Source organism: Panthera pardus, unplaced genomic scaffold, assembly GCF_024362965.1.
Source record: "Panthera pardus isolate Hobbes unplaced genomic scaffold, ASM2436296v1 HiC_scaffold_3, whole genome shotgun sequence".
Taxonomy (NCBI): Eukaryota; Metazoa; Chordata; class Mammalia; order Carnivora; family Felidae; genus Panthera; species Panthera pardus.
This window is the reverse complement of record NW_026526876.1, coordinates 56,304,638-56,329,668: the sequence shown is the minus strand read 5'-3', so window position 1 is coordinate 56,329,668 and position 25,031 is coordinate 56,304,638. Positions and strand designations below refer to the sequence as shown.

The window sequence follows — 25,031 nt, the reverse complement described above, 5'->3', positions numbered from 1 at the left end:
CTTACCTGCACTCTGACGGCTGCTGGAGTTTGCAACCTTTGCCCTAGGTGTTGTGCTGTGAAAGAGCTTTCCCCAGGTGCTGCCCCTAAACTCTTCCCTCAAGAGAGTAAGTGTCTGCTCCTCTCCGGCTGAGGCCTAGACCACCAGATTGTGCTCTTTGCTGTCTGGATGGATTGAGCTTTGTAACCCCCGAGGAAGCCCAGGGGAAGCCTGCTGGGAGTGGGAAGGGCTGCTGGTGTTATCTCCCTGGGTTCCTTGTACTCTCTGCTGTGGGGCTGGTTCTCCTGGGTGGAGGCCCCTCTTGAGCGAAAAGAGCCCCACGGAGGTGGGATTGCTCATCTCAGCAGCATCTGTGAGTAGGAGATGTGGCATCTCCGGCCGTCCAAGGGGGCCCTTCTGCAGAACCTGGCTGGCACTTTTGCTTCTGTTGTGGTGACGCGGATGGGGCCTCCTCTGCACAAAATCTTGTTCTCCCAGCCACAGTGGTGATAGAAACTGTTTTCTCACCAGGCCTTGGCCTCCCCTCCGCAAAGGTGTCAGAACCCGAGGCAGAGATGAGAAGGGGGCTCAGCTTGTGGCCGTCCCAGGGTGACAGCGAGGCTCGCCCGGGTCTTCCCGGAGGCTGTGCGGGCAGCTGCTCCTCCGCTCCTCCCCCTGCCTGCTCCGGCTCTGGTGAGGGGCTGTAAATAAAGCCTGTCTCTGGGAAGCAGACCTCCCCCTGCGCCCGGCCCGTCTGCGGCCTCCTCGCCCCTCCTCCGCGCTCCAGAAGCCTCCGCCAGCCTCTGGCCGGTGACCGCAGAGAGGGAACGGCTCCACCTCACAAGTCAAGTCGTGCATTTCCTGTGTATTAATAGCAAACGCGAGCCTCCGAGTCCAGAAAGGGCGGGATCTGTGGGACCGGCGGCGGCGGCGGCGGCGGTGGCGGGGCGGCCGGCCGGAGCTCGGGAGCGGCGGCCGGGGAGCGCGGGCCCCCGCCTGCGCCCGGGCCGGCGCGCACAGCAGGAAGGGCCAAGGCGGCCGGCGGGGGCGCCTCCTCCTGCTCCGCCGGCGCGCCGCGCGGTCTCTCTCCAGTGACAGCCCTGCGCTCGCGGCGGCGGCGGCGGCGGCGGCGGCGGCGGGGCTGCCGGAGCGCCGCTTCCCCTCTCCCGGCCTGGGGACGCGCGCGAGGCGGCCCGCAGCCCCGGCGCGCGGGAGGGCCGGGAAGCGGCAGCAGGAAAAGGTTCATAATGGAGCCTTTCATCGGGAGCCGGTGGCCGGGTGCCAGGACTGACTCCGGGGAGGCCAGCATGCTGGTTTAGGCCTGCCCTGCACGCTCTTCCCCTCCCTGCCCGCCTGCCTCCCTCCGGGGCGGCGGCGGCAACGGCTGCTGCTGCTGCGTGGACCCCGCTTCCTGTTTGCCCTCCGCGCCTCCGGCTGCCATGGAAGAGGAAGAGGAGGCTATAGGCTTTTTGGACAAGGTTCTGGAGGATGAAGATGTGTTTCTCCTGGAGGAGTGCGAGCTGGGAACCCCGACCAGCCCCGGCTCAGGGTCCCCCTTCTTGGTGGCCGTGAAGGTGGGAATGTGACACGCCCTGGATGCTTGTCGGGGGAGGGGCAGGGCTGGCAGCTCTCGACTGCCGAAGCTGTGTGCGGGCAGAAATGGCTGGTTTGTGCACCAGCCTCATGGCCGGGTGGAAGCACCGCACTCCGGCTGAGAGGGGCTGGCGCATGCCTGCGAGGGGTTGTGAGGGGCTGAGCTCTCTGGCAGCTGTTCCTGGGGGAGAGGTGCAGTGCCTGCCTCCTCCCCCTGGACCAGTTGTCCAAAGTGGCAGTGGCTGCTGGCTTTCCCCAGCAGGCCAGCTGTGCTGGGGGCTTTCTCTGGCAGTGACATGAGTCACCTGGTGGGCACGGCAATGGTGTGAGCCTGCTGCCCCAGAGGAGCTGGCTGAGTTGAAACCAGGAGGTCGTAATTCATTGTTTCCATGGCAACAGTAGGATACGTGCACTTAGGAAGTTCGGGCCACAGGGGCCACTGGCCTCCTAGCAAGGAGACTTTGTGAGTCTGGGCTAGGGCAAGCAAGAGAGCATTGGGAGAGAGGGAGAGCCAGAGGTCACTGAGCTTCCTTGAAGGGAAAGAATTGGATCAGCTGAAAAGGGGGTGATAACAGCTGGCTCTGAGGCAGGAGCCAGGTGGGTAGGCACTTTTCCCAAGGTGGGCGTAGTCAAGAAGCATCTGCTGGGCCCCAGCCCACTCACTCTGGGGCTGTGAATGTTCTCCCCAGCAATGCGCCTGTCCTGTCGTAGGAGTTGCCTTGAAGGTAGAGCAGGAGGGGGCTGTGCATCAATCCCATTTCCTTTCTTCGCCTCCTCCCCAGAGCCAGGGGTGCCCCTCACAGCCACACCGGTGCTGCCTGAGGCATGGTGAGGCATCTACACTGCACCGTTCATTCTTCCTTTCTTTCACCTAGGCCCACTTCGAAGAGCCCTGACCTCAGCCTTTTGCTCGCCTCCTCTGTGTTCTGTGGCTGGGAGAGAGGGCCAGTGGGAACGTACGGCAGGGAGTTTGCAGGCTGCAAGCCAGGCTGCCTAACAGAGTGACCGACCATCCATGTCCCACTCCCCGCCGGGCCTGTCTGCACCCCGGAGGGTGTGGTGCACGGAGCATTGCTGTGGGCAGGAGGCTGCCCCTGAGCCTCTCTGGGCCTCTTTGTCCCTCCTGTAAGATGGGGATCACAGCCCTGCCACGCCCGCACTACAGTGTGGTTCTAAGGAGGAGCTAATGGAGGTAAAAACAGACTACAGACCCACAGGAGATGGCTGATGCGTGGCGTCTGCGTGGAGCTGTAGCCGTTGGCCTGGGTGCAGAGCAGAGAGGAGCAGTAATGGGAGGCAGGCAGCGGCTAGCATTCCACCCCTGGTTCCCTCATCTGGTGCTAGCTCAGAGCACTGGGGGTTAAGTCACATCTCTCACTAGGCCCGCAGAGGCCTTTGCACTTAGGGTCTGAGCAACCTCCCCACCAGGAACAGGATGGGGAAAAGTCTGGTAATGAACCAAGAGCACCGGCCGGGAGCTAAGTAGTGTGTGGATTGGGAGATATGGGGGGTCCCTAATGGGCCTTCTCTGAGAACCCCTCCCCAGCACAGATGGTGTCCTGTTCATATGCTGCCTTATGGATCCACCCTCACTCTAGGCTCTGGCTTTTACCTCAGTCTTAGACCATATTTTATTCTGCTCAGCACTCTAGGCATCTGCCTCCTTGATTCTACCCTATTTTCCTCAAGGGCAAGGGCCATGTTGTATTCACTGCTGAACACTGCACAAAGCTGGGGACATGACTGGTGCTCAGTGACTTTGTGGAGACAGCGAGGCTCCATGGGGCCTGCAAAGGGTGTACCATGTTCCTGGCCTTGTTCTACTCAGAGGTGTTCCCAGGAGGCTGCACACAGATGCTAAGGGGGCCCAGGCACACATCACACCTAAAAAGCCCGGTCTTTCCAGATCCCTGTGAGCACCTAGATGTGGTCTTCCCCTCTTCTTTGCTGCCTCAGTTTTCCTGGACTTGTCTCAGCAAGGGGGGAAGAGGGCTTTCCTGAGTGTTGGGGAATTCCAGGCCCCCTGTCTCATCCTGAACACCTCTAGGATACCGTCATTCTCTATCAGGGTTGGTCAGCTATAGAGGGAGAAGACAGGCAGGGTGGCTGCAGAGAGGTGGGGAGAAACCTCTTTGAGTCATTCAGCAAACGATGTCAGGTTGTGTTCTAGTCAAAGCATCCTGCCTGGCATTGGGGAGGAGACAAGATTAACATGGCATGATCCTTTCTCACAAAGAGTTCACAGTTCAGGGCAAGGGGGCAAGCACACAGATAATAGGGATAGAATGAGAAAGTACTCAGGGTTCCAATAAAAGGGTACGAAATTCAGAGGAGGAGACACCACTTCTGTCGGGGTCAGAGCTGGACTTCGTGCATGTGTGTGCACATGCGTGTGAGCCTGTGTGTGTGTGTACATGTGTGGTCAAGGGGCGTTTCTGGAGGTTGTGCTCCTGGCCTGGGCTGTGGACGGTCTTGGCACTCTGGCACAATAGACCCTTCTCAGGAGCAGGTGGGAATCCAAGGCAGTTCGCTCTTTGCTATTACTTTACTCCAGGAGTACTTCCCCTTAAAGAGTGGTTGTGTTCCTGAGCATGTGTCCAAATGCCAGTCCTATAAATCAATCGTGTTTTCAGTGTAATTTCCGAGCTGCTTCATCTTCCTGGGGGACAGAGGTGATTAGGGCAGTGGTTTCCTCCAGAGCTGGGGCTGGAGCTTGCTGTGTTTTTCAACCCGGACTTCCCTTTGAGGAGTTAATTCCCTATAAACTAATAATAATGTTAATACTGATAGCAGCATCACCTCCTGGCCGTAGAGTGTTGTGTGCTTTCCAAAAATCTTTCGTACGGTTCTATTTAAAGGTACGTAGGGCTGATAGTGCCTTGCTATCTAAAAGCTGCTATTTAAAGGAACTCATTTGTCAGGAATAAAAATGTTTTTGTAATGCAGATTAACCTATCAGGTGTTGTTCCGTGCCAGTTTTTAATGGATAGTCAGTTTTTAATGGATAGTCACATTGATTTCACCTGCCCCAGTCTCTTGGGCCCCTACAGGCAGCAATGGCCATGCCTGTGCCCCCCGCTGGGGTGTTTCTCGAAGTGTGGGCTACACTTCGGATGATTTGAGATGTGATTTTAGATGGCACCTAGATGTATTTTTTGCATGTTAGTGGTTAGGTTTATATTTTAATGTATCTTAGGGGAAATATGACTTGACATCTTAGGATTTCAAAGATAATGCTTGAGATAAGGCTGTACTTTTAAGAAGTCAGTTGTGAAGAATAATATTAAGTAAACAGGAGTGCAGGTGGTATGTATGACCAAAGTGCAAAGGTGGGCTATGAACACCTGGCCTTCAGAAACACTGCTGGGCCTGCCTAAAGCCTCAGACAGCAGAGAACCTGGGATACAGGGATCCACCTTCCAGGGGAGTGGGCTTTGTCCCCTGTCTCTAAATTCCGCTAAGGAAATGGCTGAAGGGGACCTCCCCAGTGCCTAGCTCTAGGAAGAAGAGAGAATGGCTGGGCATCCCTGCAGCTGTCTCAACTCAGAGAGGGGCCAGCTGTCCTAAGGCTGCTGCTTGGCATGGGCACAGCCTCTAGACCCAGTGGCATCTACTCTGAGCAGATCCTGCTGGGTGCTCCTCAGAAGGTGAGGTGGCCCATGAACTGAATATTGCTGTGTGCAGAGCCATTTGGCCTAGGGCTCTGGATGGCAGGTGGCTCTGCCTGTTCAGTCCTCACTATTTTCTTGGAGGAGGTCAAAGTTCCTGGACAGATGGTATCTTGGTTTGGCCCAGACCCAAACCTTTATTTAGCCTCTAAACGCTTTAGAAGACCGGGCCAGAGCTGGCTAAACCTACCTTGTAGGTACTGTCCTTACCGGAGGGACTTGACCTCTTGCGTTTGGGGGCCTCAAGCCCCCAAACTGTGTAAACTGCTGGGAATGAACCAGCCCGCGGTGGCTACGTTTCTGAAGCTCTGCTTGGGGAGGAAGTGGAGACATCATCACTCAGAAGGCAGCTTCCCTGTACTGGACAACTGGCAAGCAGAATGGCCCATGCTGTGGGGACCCTGAGCTCTTCAGAGAACTGGCCCTGGGGATTCTGGGCATGTGGGCACCACCCCTGGAGGGCTCTTTGGGGGCAGAGACCGTCTCTCTCACCTTTGAATTTGTATTCCCAGCGGCTGGCACATAGTGCAGAATGAATGAATGTCCAGCCCTGGTGATTTGTGAGACGAGACTAGCCCCGCAAGGATCGAAGAAACAATTGTGAGTTTCCAGTGATTCTAAGCCAGGAACACGGGGGTCTGAGGAAAGCAGGAAAAAAAAAAAAAAAAAAAAAAAAAAAGGAAGAGGTTTTTGGTGGTAACTGAGAACAGGCCTCTTGTTGGTAACATGTGCACAACCTAATTTCACATCCTTCAGCTCTCGGCCACCTTTACCCCTATGGCAGCCAAAACGTCAGGTCAGTGTGGCCCAGAATGCAACTCTTGGGGCTGACTACTGACTTTTGGGGGAGCTCTTTCAAGATTGGGCTCTGAGGCGGAAGTCTCTTGAGAAGAGGGTCTTGCTGAGAGGGGCTGTCACAGGGACTGGCCCAGGGTTCTGTACTCACGCCAAGGCGGATGAAAACATGGCAGCAGCTGCCGTCACCAGGTCTTCACCCGGTCCTAGTCCAACCAGCTCTGCCGTTAAGCTCCAAATGCGCCCCGAGTGACTTCCTTTAGATGTTTGCAGGGCCCTCGGGTGAATCTATGGTTGGCAGGGAGCAGGAGGGAAGGCGAGCTCCCATTTGTCAGGCTTGGGGAGCAGCAGGGTTTGTGCGATGTGCAGGGAGGCTCCCCCCAATCTGACCATGAGGGGCCGGGGTCGTGGCCTTGCTCTAGGTTCAGACCTTGCTCCTTGAAGGGTGTGCTGCCTGCCTGAAATGCCAAGAGTTCCAAGCAGCTGGCAGTTTCCACCCGGTGCCTTTGGGTGTGGGGGTAATGACAACCCCTTCCAGATCGTGGGATTGTAGTGAGTTAATCCCTGGAAAGTTCTTAGAACTGTGCCTGGTACTTGTGAAGCCATCAATAAATAACTATTGTCCTTCCCGAAAGCTTGACGTCCATGCTGGTTTCCTAATGCTGCCGAAACAAATTACCACACCGTTAGTGGTTTAGCCCAACACAAATGTATTCTCTCACACACAAGTCTAAAAGGGTCAGCAGGGCTGCATTCCTTCTGGAAGCTTCTAGGGGCGAGAATCCATTCCCATGCCTTTTCCAGCTTCTAGAGAGGCCCCCTGTATTCCTTAGCTCGTGGCCACATCCTGACAGTGTAGCATCCTCCAGTCTTGTAGACATTTTCTTTCCCTCTTCCTGCTCCCCTTCTCTGCTCACATTGCCTTTTCTGACGCTGATTCTCTTGCCTCCCCCTCATAGACCTTTGTGATTACTGGGATAATCCAGTGTTGTCATCTCGCCTAAAAATCCTTAGCTTAATCATACCTGCAAAATCCCTTTTTCCATATAAGATGACGTATTTATAGGTTTGGGGGGTGGGATGTGGACATCTTTGGCAGGACATTGTTTTTCTATCACAGGGTCAGAGACTCTGGGGGCAGCAGCCTCTGGCCCAGATCTGATAACTGGGTTGCTGACAGAAGGCCAAGGATTCAGGCCCTCACCTGGGGTAGGCTGTGGGAACATGCTGGGGACAGGTTGTGCAACTGGGAGAAGGCCACTCTTCTCCAGACTTCAAAATTTCTGGTAGCTTCATATACTCTCCCAGCCTGTACTAGGAGTGTGCATTTGATGCCCAGAGAGGGTTCTGTCTGAGATTCCAGGGAAGCATCTGATGCTTGAAAAAGAAAAGGAGAGTGAGGAAATCATTAAAGCAGTGGAGGAGCCTGGAATTTGGTACTCAAGGACTGGGAGGGAATCCCAGCTCTGCCACTCCCTGGCTGTGTGACCCTGGGCTAGTCCCTTTCCTCTTACAAGTCCTGCCTGCTATGCAGATGGTTGCATAATGGAAAAATATAGTACCGACCTCAGTGAGGTATTTGAGGGCTAAATGCAAGCAGAAGGAACTTACAAGGTTTAATAAATGTCGGATGCCCACGTGTTAGGGGTATCGTTGTGGTGCTGGGCTTCAGGGATGTGCAAGAAGAGTGTGATGACAGTGTTTCCAAGGCCCTACAGAGTCACTGGGCAGTTAACGAGAGCTCACACGTCAGGTGGGAGGGTCGGTCCCCCAGACACTGATGTGAGAGCTGATGCTGCAGCCCAGAGACTTCAGCTGTGACTCCAAAGAGAGTTGGGATTGGGACAAGAGCAGAGCCAGAGTGGAAGAAGGCATCCTGGGCAGCAGGAACCAAAGTTCAGAGGCCAGAACACTCCAGGCATGTTGGGCAGACAAAGAGATCTGACAGCTGTGGGGCAGGTTCGCAGGGTAAGGAGAGGCGCTAGGAGCCAGGAAAGGTGTTTAAGTGAAGAACAAGCCGGACCCCATATCACAGTGTATAGTTATAGATTTATATTTACTTGTTTGTTCGTTTTAATGTCTTTCTCTCCTCTAGAGTATAAACCACATAAGAGCAGGGATTATTGTATGTTTGCTTCCCGTTGGATCTTCAGAGTCTGGTGGGTGTTCAGTAAATATTTGCTGGACGAATAAATAAATGAACAAATGACCTAATTGAATCCCCAAATAATCGCATTTTGCGATGTTGATATTTTTTAATGTTATTTATTATTATTTTTAAAAATTTTAACGTTTACTTGTTATCGAGAGAGACAGAGCATGAGCAGGGGAGGGGCAGAGAGAGGGGGAGACACAGAATCCGAAGCAGGCTCCAGGCTCTGAGTTGTCAGCACAGAGCCCCACGTGGGGCTCAAACTCACAAACTGTGAGATCATGGCCTGAGCTGAAGTCAAACGCTTAACCTTCTGAGCCACCCAGGTGTCCCTATTTATTTATTTTTAATTCCAGTATGGTTAACATACAGTGTTACATTAGTTTCACGTGTACACTATAGTGATTCAACAATTCTATACATTGCTCAGTGCTTCTCAGAAAAAGGGTACTCTTGATCCCCTTCATCCATTTCACCCATCTCTCCACCCACCTCCCCTCTGGCAACCACCATTTCTCTGTGGTTGAGATTTTGGTTTTTTTGTTTGTCTTGTTTTTTTCTTTGTTCATTTGTTTCTTAAATCCCACGTATGAGTGAAATCATACGGTATTTCTTTCTCTGACACATTTCACTTTGCATTGTACTCTCTAGATCCATACATGTTGTTGCAACTAGCAAGGTTTTACAGTATTGATATTAAGCCCTTGACAAGCATCAGGGGTAAGGCAGTGTTCTCATGAAGGTTAACCTGGCTCTGGTGTGTGGTGTGAAGGGAGGAGAGAGAGGCAGAGGTCAGTTAGAAGAATCCGGGTGGCAGAGCCAAAGCCCGCAGCAGAAAGGGAGGGGTGGAACAGAGTCCTTGTAAGAGATTAGCAAGACGGATGTTCAAGGCTAAATGGGGCACGATCACTATGGAGGAGGAGTTCTGGAGTGGGGAGGAGGCTAGTTAGGATATGTGCCTTGCACTATGAGGTGGTCAGGAAATGCTGGGGGGTGCAGCACCTTCTATTGTGGGGTTGAGCCCTTGGGGACAGGAAGATATAGTCAGAGGTGTAGCTAGAAGACCACAGCATGGGGCTCCCATGGCCACTTCCGTCTCATTCTCTCTACCCCTCTTCTCAGTTTATACTCTTCCAGGAGCCTCCTCTGGCCCCTGTTAGGTCCTCCCATGTGATCATGCGCTGCCTCAGTCATGGCTCTGGTTTCCCTTGTCACCTGTCTGTATTCCCCTATTAAACTGCCCCTTACACACGAGGCCACCTCCTTTGTTCTTTTGCTCACTACTCTAAGACTGGATAGGTGGATGGGTGGATGTCAGATAAGGAAATGTGGGAGAGAAAGGAAGATGTTAGCAGCAGGAAAATGGGTGATTGTTTTTCCTTTTTTATTCTCTATTTTCCAAATTTTCTGTAGTAAATCTACTTGGCTTTTATTCTCTATAAAAGTGTTAAAGAGGAGGAAAAAGGCAAGAAAACAGGTCCCTTGGGATGTTAGCCTCCTTTCTCCTGACCTGTTGGCTCTCGGTTTGCTCTCATACAGGTGGAAGCAGGGAAAGGCCTGGAGATGAGGAAGCTGGTTCTCTCGGGGTTCCTGGCCAGCGAAGAGATCTACATTAACCAGCTGGAAGCCTTGTTGCTGGTGAGTATATGCTCTGACCTCAGTGTCAGGCTCAAAAACTGCTTTGGGGGTTGAAGAAGAAGGGAGACCTGGATCAGTCTTTCTCTGTGGGCAGAGTCTTTGGTGTTGCTCTGCTGACAGCTTGGCAATGGGTGGCCGGGGGTCATTGCCAGAAAGGGCCTGTGCCTTTCAGCCCTGACTCTCCATTACCTGATCTGGGAAAGCACACAGGCATTACTAATCAATCACAGCACTCTGTCCAGGTCAGGGGGTGGGGTCCCAGCCTATGCCTCCACACTGCTCAGGGTAGTCTCTACCAGTCAATCAAACTGAGCCCTCTTAGTCGTTCCTGGTGCCAGTCCTTCCTCCTCCCTGGAGTAGTGAGCCGTTCACCCCATCCCGAGGCCCTGTGGCAGGAAAGGTGAGGTGGAAGGGTGTCTGTGTCTCTTGAGAATCACCATAGCTCTGATGCATTAGACCAACCCCAACCCTCTATGAAGGTGCCTCAGTTTCCTCCCAAGATGGAGGCATGGCGAGACTCAGCCTGGGAGGGAAACACTATTTATTTATTTTTTTTAATGTTTATTTATGAGCTGTCAGCACAGAGCCCCACACGGGGCTCGACCTCATGAACAGTGAGATTGTAACCTGAGCCGAAGTCAGACAGCTTAACCGACTGAGCCGCCAAGACGCCCCAAAATACTATTAATATTAGGTAAAAGTAGTACACAGATGTAAGATGTTTTTGCCTTTGAAGAAAATGCTCATTAGATGCAGCTGGGTAGTTTGCAGAGTAACTTTGGCAGGTCAAGTTCTTTCCCCTGCGTGTTTTGCCTTCTGAGACGTAGGATGGTATCAGTCACAGGGGGCATAAGAAACATAGATGAGTAGAAACTCATTCTTACGAGAACCGTAAGATGCACATTTCTGTACTTGCTGTGATGTGAGATGTCGTCACCCGGAGTCTCGGGTGGGACTTGGTATTTATTACCCAAGGAATAACTATCGAAATGTGCAGGTACTTTGCGACACCCTGGGCTCAGTTTGGGACAGCTCTCCCCGGGAGTTTATTGGTAGGCACAGCAAGTGTTTTTCAAGTGGTGGACAGTATGGCAGATAGGACTGTGGTCTGAGGCCAGAACTAGGGCAAGACTTGACTGTGCTGTTAATCACAGACTCATTGCACTGTTTTTCATACTGTGCATCTGAACCCATTAGTGAGTTTGTGAAGTCAACATAGTAGGTTGAACCAGTGTGTTTTTTTAAAAGAGAAGGAAAATGTCAGCGTGCATTGCACGTAGTAAGAATAGGTACTATTTTGTGAAACTTTGGGTTTGTTGTATGGATGCGTATATGTATGTGTGTCCTGGGCCACGTTATTTCTCACACATGTTGTGGTTTTGAAAACCACTGGCTTTGGGCAAGCCACGCATAATATCCTGGAACCTCGTTTTCCTCATCTGAAGCTGAGAATAATCCCACTACCCTCTTTCTCTCCTTCATGGGGTTGAGAAGGTCAGGTGATCCTTGGGGGGACCTAGCTGAAGGAAGGAAGACAAGCAGAGGGCCAGTCAGACACATGTGAAATACCTCTCACACACTGAATTGCCACACCAAAATGAGGGGGCGTAGTTGTCATTACGAAAAGGATGCCCGTTTGAAAGGAGTTCAGACAAAGGAACCAGACTGCTCGCCAGAATCCCTGCTTGACCGCTTTCTAACTCTAGCCCTTCAGCACATTGATGAGCCTTTGTGGCCCATTTTCTCCATCTGCAAACTGCTTGCACTGATACTAGTAGGCACTCTGCTCATGGGGTTGTTGTGGGGACGAGATGAGCATGTATGTGCAGCTCGTAGAGCCTAAGTGTTAGCTGCTGCTGTTATTTTCTCTGGGGCTGAGAGAGACTCAGGTTAGGGCTTGTTTCTGTCAACACACCCTTTCCCCGAAGGAAGGGGAGGCCCATCCTCATCAGAGGCGAGCCACTCGTAGATGCCAACTTGCATTCTTGTCAGTCATTGGGCCCCATGTGAATTTCCGTTTGTCCCAGCAAAGATAGCAACAGGTTTAGGGGCCAAGACACTCCCTCCCTGCTTCGCCTTTCTAACAGCTTCATGCCTCAGAGGCAAAACCTGTGAGGCTGGAGCCCCAGTCCAGAGGTGACCCAGGGCGCATCGCTCCTTCCCTCCACCCCCAGAGTTTGTTCATCCCAGGCCCCTGATTGGTTCTTTCTTGAGCAGTGGCAGGAGGGAGGGGAGAGACTATCTAGGAGGGCTGGCCTGTGCTGGAGGGCCCCAGGAAGAGGGGGCAGGACCCTCCACAGCCACAGCCTCAGATAATAAGCCTCAGAGATAAGGAATCAAACCTCCCTGCCCCCTCCTTGAGCTATAGAACCCTCCCCTCGTGGCTGCGTGGTTGCTAAAGCCCTTTGCTCTTTGGGGGGGCAGGGGATGACCTGACCAAGGGGCCTGGAGAAGAAAACCTGTCCTCTCCATGGTCCGCGCCCAGATCTCCTACTCATCACCAGACTCTCGACCCTCGTCCCATGGCTCTGCTCATACTGTGTTTGTGTTCGACTGTTCTCAGCTTCACACTTCCTGATATGCAGATGGCTGGGTGTGTGTGGTGTGTGTACTCAACACCAAATGCGCACGCGCGCGCGCACACACACACACACACACACACACACACACACACACGCAGCCAGGACCTACACAGGAGCCTCTGTTCCTGCCCCCTGGGTGGTTGGCTAGGGTAGGGTTTGGTAATCTGGAAACCTCCAGGTTCCTGGTTGGCTCAGATTACAAGCAAAGTAGGTCTGGGAGCCTGGACTGAAGGGGGGGGGGGGGGGCGGGTGGAGGAAGGGAGACAAATCAAATGCAGGAAATTCTGCATCTTCCCCACCATGGGGAATGTGTGAGGAATGTGTGAAGTGAGCTCAGGTGCTGCCACCTGGCCCTCACCTAAAGCTCTTCCCACCTCTGGCCCTCCTCTCTCAGCCTCTCATTTAGGCAGTTAACTTTGGGGTTCTCAGGTTCTTTATCTGTAAAACAGGTTAACTATGCCTCCCTCTCTGGGTTCCGGGAGGAGGAGTAAACCCAGGCCTTCTGGGATAGGAAGTGGAGGAGTTGGGCAGATTTCTTCCCCCTGTTTCAAAAGCCAAGTTGCTGGGGGACAGAGCTGACAGATCGCTGTGTGAAGTCCCACTATGAGTCAGAACCCACCTGGCCCATCTTCCTGAGAAGCACTTCATGGGAACTCGAGCGCCAGGCTTGACTCTGAGGTCCCTCCGTGATCCTCTCAAGAATCTTTTTCTCCTCTGATAAAATGGAGAGCCAGGGACCACCCTTGCTCCCTGCAGCAGGATTCTGGGAGTGCTAACACTTGGGCAGAAGAACAGTGCTGGATCAAAGTTCAGTGTGGGGTTGCCTTGGCCTTGCAGCCATCTGGACCCGAGGCCTGGATTCAGGGCTTCACCAGATTAAAGTGAACTGCCTTCAAGGGTTTCTGGCCAGCCGGGGCTCACACACACCCATCACTCCCCTCTCCCCCGAGTGAAATCAGAGCTGAGACCAAAGGTCCCCAACCCTGTCCTGAGAACCCTGTGATGGCCGGAGTGCAGCCCCTGTCCATGTGACCTACTGCTGGTGAGCACCCATTTCTTCCTTCTTTGTAGACAGAGTGGGAGGTTCAGGAGGAAGCAGAGTGGTCAGATCTTATCTTTGCATAGGTGGCGGAGGAGTGCATCCCCAGCAGCTCCTGAGAAATCCTGACCCTTTGTCTTCCCAGGACTATTCCCTCCCTAGTGGGGACTGCACTCAGGCAGGAGCAAGGAGTAAAGGTTCTGGGAGTCTGTGGTGACTTGTCTGTCCACTGGATTCCTGGTAGAGGAAAAAAGGATTAAGTAGGACAGTGATCTTGAGGACCATCTCTGTGTCCTTCAGGGAATCCCGGAAGCCCTAAAGCCGAGCGGGGCCACCCACCTGGGGTTGGGAGAACAATATTCCCTTTCTCCTGGCCCCTGGTTCCTTCTGTTTCCCTCCCTGGCATGCTCACCCATGCCCCACCCACCCTCCACCTGCTCAGATCTTCCCAAACCTCAAGGTTCTGTTCCTGTCACCTCCTCTGTGAAGCCCTCGGAGCTGTGCCGGCACAACCAACCTTGGGACCACTTGGTTGGTACTGACAGCCCAAGATGGGTGATATCCTATCTCGCTTTGCCCACTAGATTGTTTCATTTGTGTTGGTCCATGTTACCCAAATAGATTATAACGTTCTCCAGAGCAAGGATCATGAGTCAGAAAAAGAAATCTCCTGTAAAGAAAACTGGACCCCCATCACTCCCCTGCCTCACCCTCATTGCAAGGGCTTACAAGCTGCCTGTCTTCCCTGCCCCATCTGGCCTCTGCTCGGTCCTCCAGCCCCGCTCCTCCCCCTTGCCCAGGCACACAGGCTCACTGCCTTCTTCCGGCTCCTGTCTCTCGCCAAGACCGTACCTACCTCGGGACCAGCGTTGAGGAAGCCTGCCTCAAATACTGTCCTCTGCACCCCCATGCTTCCGTTTCAGGGTAAATGTTCCTTTCTGGGAGAAGCTGTCCTTCCCCACCCTGTCTCAGGAGGTCCCCTTCTTATTTCTTTCACTGCACTTCTATGTAAATTATGTGTCTGTCTCCCCTACTGGATGGGAGGCTCCACTGGCTCAGGGATTGGGTGTGTTGTGAATCACTGAATACCCTGGTCTGGCCTCACATGAGGCACTTGGTACATTATTTGTGGGGTGAGTAATAATAATAGTAGCAGCTAACACTATTGACTGCCGTCTGTATGCCAGGCACATACTTGGTATTTTATATAAATTACGGCTTTTGATCTGCCCATCAGTGTTCTCAAGAAGGTAATATTATCTCAGTTTTACAAATGAGGCTGCTGAGGCCCAGATGCTAAGTGATGTGCCCACAGCTATTAAGTGGCAGAGCGGAGACTCAAGCCCACACCCCCTGGCCTGCCCCAGGTTAAACCCCATCCTACCTCCCTAGCAAAGCCTGGACATTAGGGTTAGCTAAAAGAGTCAGAAGGAAGGCTCTGCTTTTCCCTGCCTTTATCATTTCTGGACTTTTTTTTAGAGCTGGGAAGATGAGGGAGCTGGCATTCAGAGCATCATCTGGGTATTTGAGTAGATGGGACTTCCTCTTATGGATAGACATGACCCTGCCACCACCAGAGAGCCGGATGGGAGGAGCGCGGGAAGCTTGCCTGGAGTTTGGCTGCTGTGGGAGCTCGAGCTGATAGTCATCTCTCAGAGTGAGCCAGTGATAACTTCGGTCTCCCTCAGTGTCGGTGTTCCATCCAGTCCAGCACTGAGTCGCCCATTATCTGCTTGAATGCTTCTCTGGTTGGAAAGCTCACTACCCAATCCTATAAGACAATGGGGGACAGCTCTAGTGAGGCCACACCTGTCCCCATAACTTCTGGTTGTTCCTGGGTCTCCAGAGTGACTCAGGGTAAGTCAAAGGCCTCTTTCCACACAGAGCCCTTCAGCTAGATGAAGAATATTAACCATGTCTGACTCAGGCTTCTGTCTTCCTGGTGAATGTGCCTGCTTCTCCTATACTTTCTCTATGTGGCAGGTTTCCAGACCCTGTCTCCTGGAGGGCCTCTGGAGTGCAGTCGAGGCACCTTTTGGAGGCTTAGGGCTGAGGAAGGCCAACTTAGGAAGAGCTCTTTATCTTTCAGTATCAGGGGGTTTTTGTTTGTTTGTTTGTTTCAACTATAAATTTTATTTTATTTTATTTTATTTTATTTTATTTTATTTTATTTTATTTATTTTATTTTATTTTATGTTAACGTTTATTTATTTTTGGGACAGAGAGAGACAGAGCATGAACAGGGGAGGGGCAGAGAGAGAGGGAGACACAGAATCGGAAACAGGCTCCAGGCTCTGAGCCATCAGCCCAGAGCCCGACGCGGGGCTCGAACTCACGGACCGCGAGATCGTGACCTGAGCTGAAGTCGGACACTTAACCGACTGAGCCACCCAGGCGCCCCTCAACTATAAATTTTGATAGCTTTTTTTTTTTCCTGGAATATTTACTCATTACTCACAGGCAATCACCCTGAAGAAAATGCACCCAAGTCCCATTTTCCTACAAGTCCTACTTTGGGGCATTAAGGTGATAGTTCCAGCTTCCAGCCAGTGTTAGGGAGTGGTCCTGTGTTATTGTCTGTCACCTCATCTGCTCCACCTGTAGGCCCTGGAGAGTTTTGGTGCAGACAAGCAGAGGTTACAGATAAGTTTCATCTTACATGTCAACCTCAGCACTGCGAAAGAGTCTGAGACCACAACCAAGCTCATTTAGAAAGAGCATTGTGATTGATTAGAGATGTCTGCCACAGGTATAGGAGGTAGGACAGGGGCATGCGTGCCACCTTGCTCGCTCTCTATATACTAAGTGATGGGAACTTGAAATGTCAGTGCAGCTGATGTTGGTCTTGGGTCTCTGTGAGACACTACCCCAAAATCCTAGAATCATGTTGTGTTTCTTGGAAGTAGCTAAGGGGTTGAGTTCCCAGTCAACCCTCCCTTCCACTGAAGTGTGACAAGGGAGCTTATGACTCAGAGCACAAGGCCATTGTGGAAGAAGGACATGTCCTTTTAAACCAATAACCAAAGTCCATACAGGCTAGGGGCAGGGGCCCCTTGGGGGATGAGGGCGTGGGGGAAATATGTCCTGGTGGTAATTAAGCCTGGGGCCTGGGAGGGCTGCTGGACCAGGCCCTGGCTGCCAGGTCCCCTCGCGGTTGGGCATGGCTTGTCGGAGCCTATGACAGCAGCTACTTGATACAAACCACACTTCAGGTGCCCTGCCCTCAGTGGCCTTGTCTAGGTACCACTCCAGCTGCAGGAAAGGCTCATCAGTGCCCTGGGCCTTCTGACCCTCCGGTTTATGTGCCTCTCACCTCCTCTCTGCCTTCCTCCTCACTTCCAGCCCATGAAACCCCTGAAGGCCACAGCTACCACCTCCCAGCCCGTGCTCACCATCCAACAGATTGAGACAATCTTCTACAAGATCCAGGACATCTACGAAATCCACAAGGAGTTCTATGACAACCTCTGCCCCAAGGTGCAGCAGTGGGACAGCCAGGTCACCATGGGCCACCTCTTCCAGAAGCTGGTGAGTTTTCTGTTGATGGAGAGTCCTTATCCAGTGTCTCGGTGGAGCTGCTGGTGTTGGGAGAGGACCAGTCATCCCTAGCCCTTTTTGGCCTCCTTGAAGGCCTGGGTCATTTCTGAGTCCTGGAGGAAAGCCTGGGCCTCTGTTGTATGGGGACCTCGGCCTAGTGCCTCAACTCCTGGTCTCCCATGGTGAAGCCCTAAGTGCTTCCAGGGATGTGAGAGGCTATATGCATAGGTTTCTCTCTCCCCAAGGGAGTTCAAGGGCTGGAACAAATGCTCACTTGCTGGGCTTCAGGTCCCCTGTTCTCAGCTGATAGAGGAGCATGTGCCAGATGGGCGGGCAGGGACTGCTCACTTGGGACGCCTTGGGCATTTGCCACACCTCAGTGCTGCCTCTGAAGTGAACAGTCAGATGGGACACGGGTCAGCTCTCCTGAGGGATTGCAAGGGAGGGAAAGGTATGAGGAGGTAGAATTACTGTGCAGACATACTGTTGGGAAAGGCTTGCAGAGATCTTCCAGTTCCTGAGCCTTCTGTGACACCCTCCCCTGGCTCTGACACTGTCTCTGGCTGTGTCCCCTGGAGGGTCCCCAGGTCAGACCCACAGAGCCCCCAACCCCACTCTTCCCTGGTCTTTCTCTGCCTATAACTTCTGCCTGCCCAGAGGGCAGGAAGAGACAGCCAGTCAGGAGTCTTTGTTCTCTGGGTGTGAATGGTAGGGGTAAGGAGCAGTGCCTTTCCTTTACCTCCCCTGCAGTGGTGGGACTGGTTGAATGGACAGACCTGTATTTTGCTTACACTGGGGAAAACTCTTGCTTGGATACTCCTGCGACCTCATGCTCAGCACGATCAGAACTGAACTTACTGTGTCTGAAGTTCTTTGCTTTTCTTCCTGCCTCTGTCTCAATGGGTGCTGCCACCATCCCAGCCACCATCCATCCATGCCTCCCTTGGACTAGTCCTTGGCACCTCCTCTGCCCCACCACCTTCCCCGTCCTGAAGCCCTCCCCGCATCCCAAGGAGTCCACTTTAAAGCTTACAGCTGCCTGCTTGTCCCCACCCTCATCTCATTAGTGACTCCTGCTTCTGGGCCCGCCTCCCCAGCAGCCTCCCAACCCTTAGCTACTGGCAGGAGAGAGTTATCTGAACTCCTGACCAGACCTTGCTTCTCCCCTGCTTAAATCTCTCCCCCTTGCCCATTGGATAAGTAAATACCAGGCTCTGAGGAACCTGAGACCCTTTGCATGCTGGCCTCTGTCCACCCCCCGGCCTCTGGCTGCTGCCTCCCCCATCCTTGTGCCCCCTGACACCGAACTTTCTATTCTTAGTTCATGCAGCAGACACTCTTGACCTCTCTGTTCTGGCAGCTCTAGCTGCCTGAAATGTCCTTCCCCATCTGTTCCCAGCTTAGAACAGCCTCCTTCGAGAAGCTTTACCCAGACCTTCGAACAAAGCCCCTATGCTTATCCCCTCAGTGAACACTGTACCTGCCTGACTCCCCAAAACCATAAGCTCTGAGAGAACAGACTGTGTTTGCTTCATCATTAGATCCCAGAACCATCCCAGTGCCCAATACATGAATGAATGAATGAATGAATGAATGAATGAGTGCACCATGACCTTGACCACTGGGACTAGGGAGAACTTGGAAGAGCATTGAGGGAGACATCACAGGACCTGAGGTCTGTGTCCTGAGAGGCCAGCAGTGTTATAGGGACATAGCTTCTAGAGGCACAGCTGACTTTGAATCCTGGCTCTGCCACAGATTGAACCTGTGACTTCGTGTACAACCTCTTTGTGACTCAGCTTCCTCATCTGTAAAAAAGAGGATAATAACAGTATTTACCCCATTGAATTGTTGTGAGGACTACATGAGTTATTACCTGAAAAGTGCTTGGAACGGGGCCTGGAACATAATACATTAGTAAATACTCCATAGTTAGCCAGTAACGTTACTGTTATTGCCATTACCACTGTCATCGTCGTCATTGTTGTTATACTTAGCTAGAGGCACCCCAGAAGGTAGTATGCAAGGGAACCCCACGCTCCTGGTTCTAGCAGCCCCAGTGTGCTTGCGCCAGGTCAGGGATGGTGAATACCCAGTCACCACTCCTGGCCTGGTCCCAGGAGCCTGAGCTGATCAGCTTGGGAGGGCATAAGAGAGCTGACCAGAGCTGGGGTAGGGGGTGTAGGCCAGAGCATAGTGGAAAGACTGTCCCAGTTTATCTTTGTCACTTGGACCCTGCTGTCATGAGGGTCCCCGCATTCTGGTCTCAGCCCCACAGGCCTGGGTTGTGAATTTGCTTCCCCACCTTCCCTCCTCCAACATCAGGAACTGCTATCTGAAGCCCCTGGAGCTGCAGGCTTGGGAGGGCTGGGGTGGAGCTGGGGCAGTCCAGGCATCTGGAGGCAGTTTATTTTCAGCTGGTCTCCATTACTGAGAGAAGGGAATTAGCATCTCTGCTATTTGTTTTATGAGATCACCCCAGTGCCAAGCTGTTGTTTCCAAGCAACCTCCACTTCCCAGTTAATGGCCCTGGTGGGCCCGGCCTTGGGTTCTACAGACAAGGATATGCCATGGAGATGGCAGTGCCTGGGGTGGTCAGTGACCCCCTACACACAGGTCTTCTGCTCACGTAGTTCCTGCTCTCACTCCTGTCCTGCTACTCCCTGAGGCAGTAGGATGGAAAGGTAGGGTTCCAACCTGGGCAGCCAGCCTTTATCGTTCTTGTGGGAAAGGGGGACAAGGAGAGCACATACCTGGAAGAAGAATAGCAATGATTTTTACTTTGGTTTAGGAAGCAGCTGTCTAGAACCTTCCCCGTAGCTTGGGACACCAGTGGGCCAATACTCCCCTTGGAGAAGGAACTGAGCTCCATCCCTTCCTGCCCTTCTCCCAAGATTTTTCTTTTTTTTGCAAAGTCTGGCCTGTCTGGGGCTGAGACCTGCACAGCTCTGGCCTTGGCTTCTCTGCAAGCATCCCAGTGCTCATCTTCCCCTCTGGCTTTCCTGGCCCACACCTGCCAGCTTCCACCTGCCCCACCTCTTTGGGATCTTAAGGAGCACAAGGATTCTGCAGAAAGCAGAGCAGTGCAGAATGGGGTTCAAGGGCAGCCCACTTTCCCCAGCACCTTGGCAGGATCCCCCGAGGGAGCCCCGTAGCAGCTGAACCTCCTTGCTACTTCATTGAAAAAGATTTTAAAGCAGAAATTCTAGAGAATAATGTAGCAAACAACTGTGCACTCATCTCCCAGAATTAACAGATGTTAAGCTCTGAAGATATACAGAAAGGCTTTTTAATCAAGAAAACAAAGCCTTACAGATGAAGTCTCTCTCTCTCTCTCTTTCCCTTGCCCTTCTGCTCAACCTAGAAGCAGCTACTGGAATGAATTTGGTGTGTCGCCTTCTGGGCTGTAGTTTGTGTTTTTTATTATGGGTCTGTATCTTTTTATGGCCTTACATGTACTTTTTACATGTATATATTTTGCAATTCAGTCAACATTTGTTTTGGAACTTGTCAGTGTTACTACACAGAGATCTAGTTCATTCATTTGAACTGTACTGTGTGTGTGGATTCCCCTTTTTTGTGACCATTTGTTATCAGTCTTTTCACAGGAGGAAGAGCAAAGCAGTGAATACACTTGCCCACATTTCCTTGGGAACACACATATGCAAGTTTCTCTAGAGCAGTGCTTCCAGTACAAATATAGTGCGAGCCATATATGTAATTTAAATTTTCTAGTAGCCCTATTCTTAAAAGGAAAAACACAGAGGGATGCCTGGGTGGCTCAGTCGGTTAAGCGTCCAACTTCGGCTCAGGTCATGATCTCATGGTTCATGAGTTCAAGCCCTGCATGGGACTCTGTGCTGACAGCTCGGAGCCTGGAGCCTGATTCAGATTCTGTGTCTCCCTCTCTCTGCCCCTCCCCATTCATGCACTCTCACTCTCTCTCTCTCTCAAAAATAAAGAAACATTAAAAAAAAATTTTTTTTAAAGATTTTAAGTAATCTCTACACCTAACGTGGGGCTCAAACCCACAACCCCGAGATCAAGAGTTGCACGCTCCACAACTGAGCCAGCCAGGCGATCAGGCACTGTACCTTTAAGTGCTGTGCCTTATACTCAGCATGGGGAGTGGGGTACTGAACAGGCTACACGTGCCCTCCCTGCTCCAGCTAATTCCAGACTATGAAAGACGTGTGAGGCATTCAGGGGCTTCAAACCCTGAGAGACCTTGATGATGCTAAATAAAGCCAAATGCTCTTGAGTTTCTAGCATGCCAACAAAGGCCCTGCCCTGCTCCCCCCAGCCCCCAGTACCCTCTTGTTAACCTTATTGGCTGAGCTGGTTTCCACGGAAACAGTCAAGTTCAAAGGGGTACCGTAGTATGTTCATCCTACCTTTCCCTCTCTGTTCCCACATAGCCCTTTGGAGCTAAGTCAGAAGTTCTGAGTGCTAAGGGAGCTCCAGGTGCCCTGCTTAGGCTTTCATCCATTCATTAATCCTCTCTCCCATCCCACCCCTGCCCTCCTCTCTCTCTCTTCTCCCTTCTCCCTGCAGGCCAGCCAGCTTGGCGTGTACAAAGCGTTTGTGGATAACTATAAAGTCGCTCTGGAGACCGCTGAGAAGTGCAGCCAGTCCAACAATCAATTCCAGAAGATCTCGGAGGTGGGCAGCTCCCTGCACAGCCCCCGCTACAACCTGGAGCCTTCCAGCCTTCTGGCCTATTGCCAGTTAGGGAAATGGTTCCCCTGAGGGTAACACTTAGACTGACATTTGCTTTCTCACACTTGATATTTTCCCCCTTAATATAAGAATAACGATTCGTTTGATTTTGTTATTCTGTTTAGGTTATTCTATATTAGAACAGAGGAGGCAAAAAAGAAAAAAGGCAGTATTTTCCCAATATGGTAGTGACCTTGAGCAAGTCACTTCCCTTCTCTTGGCCTTATTTCCTCTTCTGTCCAGTGAGGTATCTGGATGTTTCAGCTCAACCCAGACTTGCTTGATAAGAACCACCAGGAGCACTGTTTAAAATGCAGATCTTCAGACACCTTCCCTGGTGCTTCAATTCAGAGGGTTTGGGTGGGACCCAGGAGTCTATATTTTTAACAAGCTTCCCAGGTGATTTTATGAGCAGGAAGATTTGAAGAGGTCTAAACTAGGTGGTGTGTGTGGGTTTTGTTTTTTTTTTTTAGTGTTTATTTATTTATTTTTGAGAGACAGAGTGGGGAAGGGCAGAGAGAGAGGGAGCTACAGAATCCAAAGCAGGATCCAGACTCAGGCTCCCAGAATTAACAGATGTTAAGCTCACCCCAAACGGTGAGATCATGACCTGAGCCGAAGTTGGATGTTTAGCCGACTGAGCCACCCAGGAGCCCCAAGGTGGTGTTTTAAGATCCTTGCAATCCCACAACAGAGAGAGGGCCAGGCCCATTTATGTGGAGACACAGCCATATACCTTCCAGCTGGTAATAGACCTGTCCCCCTGTTGCAGCTAAGCCTTCTTCCCATTCTCTGGAGGGCAAAGATGTGGCAATGTCTGCCATTGATGCTTCCCTCCAGGAAGTGTCAGGGAGGAGCTCGCATATCCTCCGGGAGCAGAGCCCAGCTTACCCCTTTGGTCAGAAGGATCTCAGTGAGACCCCCAAGCTGCTGGCCTTGCAGTCACGGCACCAGCTCCAAGCCTGGGACAAGAAAACCTCTGGTTCCAGGGACAGGGGGCTCCTTCTGCAGTTTTGGAAATCCTGCCTTACGGGCCTCTCTGGACTCTTTGCTTTCCGCTCTCAGCGCTGGTGCTAGAAAAGTTGGTGAGACGTAGGATAGTGTTTGTGAGACTCCTGGGGTTATGGGTTCTCCTCCAGTTTGGAACTAGCGGAGAGGCAGCACAAGGGTTGGGCAGATGGAGATGAAAACGTCAGCTTAATTACTAGTAAAAGCCAGATTGGAAAATGTAGACTTGGGTCTGCGGCCACATTGGGCTTGCTAATACTTCCCCTCCACCATCAAATACATCTACTGGGGACGGAAGCAGGGAGCTAAGCTCAGTTTCTTCTCCCAGAGTCAGCCGTCAGGTGAGTCACCCTCTGCCTGGGAGGACAGAGTTGGGTGGGGAAGTCCCTCTACATGGAGTCACAAGGCTGGAGAAATGGCGCTTCCCCTTATCACTCCCAGCGCTCCCTGGGAACAAACTGGAGCCCTCTGATCTGTGTTCAAGGCTGCCCGGGGTCATGTACGGTCCAGAGAGTGGTGAGTCTCCCCTTAGCTTGGGCTGACTGCCCATTCTCTTTGGTCGGCGCCGGCCCCTGCATCCCTCCCCTAGTCCCTGGCGAAGGCTGCTGGCCCCAAAGGCGGAGCCAGCCCCTTGGCCTGCTGCCAGGTGGCTTCTCACCCTGATTCATGCACTGATGCCGTCGCTTCCTAGCTTCCTACTGGCGCTTCCACTTAATCACTGCAGTCAGGCCCTTCTCTGCAGCAGGAGCGATTTCATACCTCCAGGCCACACTGGAGAGGAGCATAGAGAAAAATTTCCTGAAGCTGGGAATCCAGTCACCAGCCAGAGACACAGTCTTGAGGAGCTGAGTAACCCCCTTCTCCCCACCCCCATGCTCAGTCCCCAAGGGTTTTCTCTGTCTAGAAACAGCCTGAGGCAGGAGTAGGAAATGGGGAGCTCCCGTCGCTGCCTGGACATTTCCCCACTTCCAGGCAGAGCAGACAACATCACCTGAGTTTCTGACCTTGGCCTCACCTCGCCCTGGCCTCTCTGCTGACACCCCACTCGGAGGCCCCCTCCGTGCACTCAGCCCCGCAAGTGGGGGTTGCATTACAGCTCCAATTACAGGCCATACTGGTCTGTTGCCAAAGGGCTAGAGCAGGAAGCTCTCTCTGTAAAGGCAGATAAAAGAGGATCGAATGGATAAGCCATCCCTGGAGTCTGTTTCCAGCCCTCACTTCTGGATCACTTTGCCTGGGGTCCAGGAGGGGTGTTGGCTCTTCCTTCCTCGCTTGCAGTTTTCTCTCTACTGCCAGCACAGGCACCGGTGGGTGGGGAGTGGCAGGTGTGGTTGTGGGCTGGGTTGAGTCCCTCTCAATCTGGGTAGGATATAGGTCAGACCACCCTGAGGAGCTGGGTCTCTGCCCCAGGGGTGCTGCCTCCCTGCCTCCCCCTGTGCAAGACCTTATCCCCTTATCTCCATCCCTCCTTGTCTCCAGGTCTGCTTGTGCCCCAAGGTGCTGGTACTCCTTTTGCTTGTCCTCTCAAATCCCACATACCCTGGGCTGATGTGTACAACCCTGTGTGTGGCTGCTGTGGAGGGAACCCTGACCGGGGGTGGGGGTGGCGGTGGGGGGCAGGGGGAGGTCCTGTTCTTGTCACCACCCATTCATTGGAATGCCCTCCGAGTCACCAGGGAGGGGCTTTAGGGGGTGTGTCTGAGGAGCACTATTGTCACAGACCTCTCTGGTACCCAGAACCCCTCCTCCTCACCTACACCCAGTCTTGGGACTCCACAGGCTCCAGGAGATCATGGTTGTGGCACAGGGAGTCGGGAGTCAGTGAGGCAGGCAGTGGGGGGACCCATGCTTTGGTCTTTGCCCTCCTCTTCACACCCTGGGTTTCAGAGCCCTACTTGCTATGCCTCCAGTGGGGGATGGGGAGGCCATGTAGTGATTCCTCCCCTCTGTTTGGCAGGAACTCAAAGTGAAAGGTCCCAAGGACTCCAAGGACAGCCACACATCAGTCACTATGGAAGGTACTCTGGGGAACGAGCTGGGTAACAGTCACCTTCCTTTGTCTGCCTTTGTGGACTACGGTGCCCTGCTTGTGTGAGCATGTGCGTGCGAGTGTGTGAGTGTGTGTGGTGCACAAATGGGAAGAATCCAGCCTCTGTCCCTAGGCAGCCGGCCAGCTACAAACGTGCTCCTCCTTAGGATGCCAGCAGGCAGCTCGCTCCCCTCCTCCTCCCCCTTCCCCCTCCTGCCTCTCCACGCGCGCCTCCCTCCCCGCCCCTCCCCCTTGCTAGAGGAGCACTCTGAAGCGGCTGCTTGATTCAGGC

The 25,031-nt window shown here is 52.6% G+C and overlaps 1 protein-coding gene across 4 annotated transcripts in view; it reads left to right on the top strand.

Annotated features, from left to right (window-relative positions):
• Positions 1–25,031, top strand: part of ABR (ABR activator of RhoGEF and GTPase) — a 182,699-nt gene that overhangs the window by 100,167 nt on the left and 57,501 nt on the right. For 3 of the 4 annotated variants that reach the window (XM_019429659.2, XM_053892858.1, XM_019429661.2), the window contains exons 3-6: positions 9,727–9,825; positions 16,789–16,974; positions 21,538–21,645; positions 24,668–24,728. In XM_019429659.2, the coding sequence (XP_019285204.1) occupies positions 9,727–9,825; positions 16,789–16,974; positions 21,538–21,645; positions 24,668–24,728 (454 nt within the window). Of the gene's footprint in view, positions 1–879; positions 1,554–9,726; positions 9,826–16,788; positions 16,975–21,537; positions 21,646–24,667; positions 24,729–25,031 lie in introns of those variants that run through there. The other variant, XM_019429662.2, reaches the window with a different exon arrangement.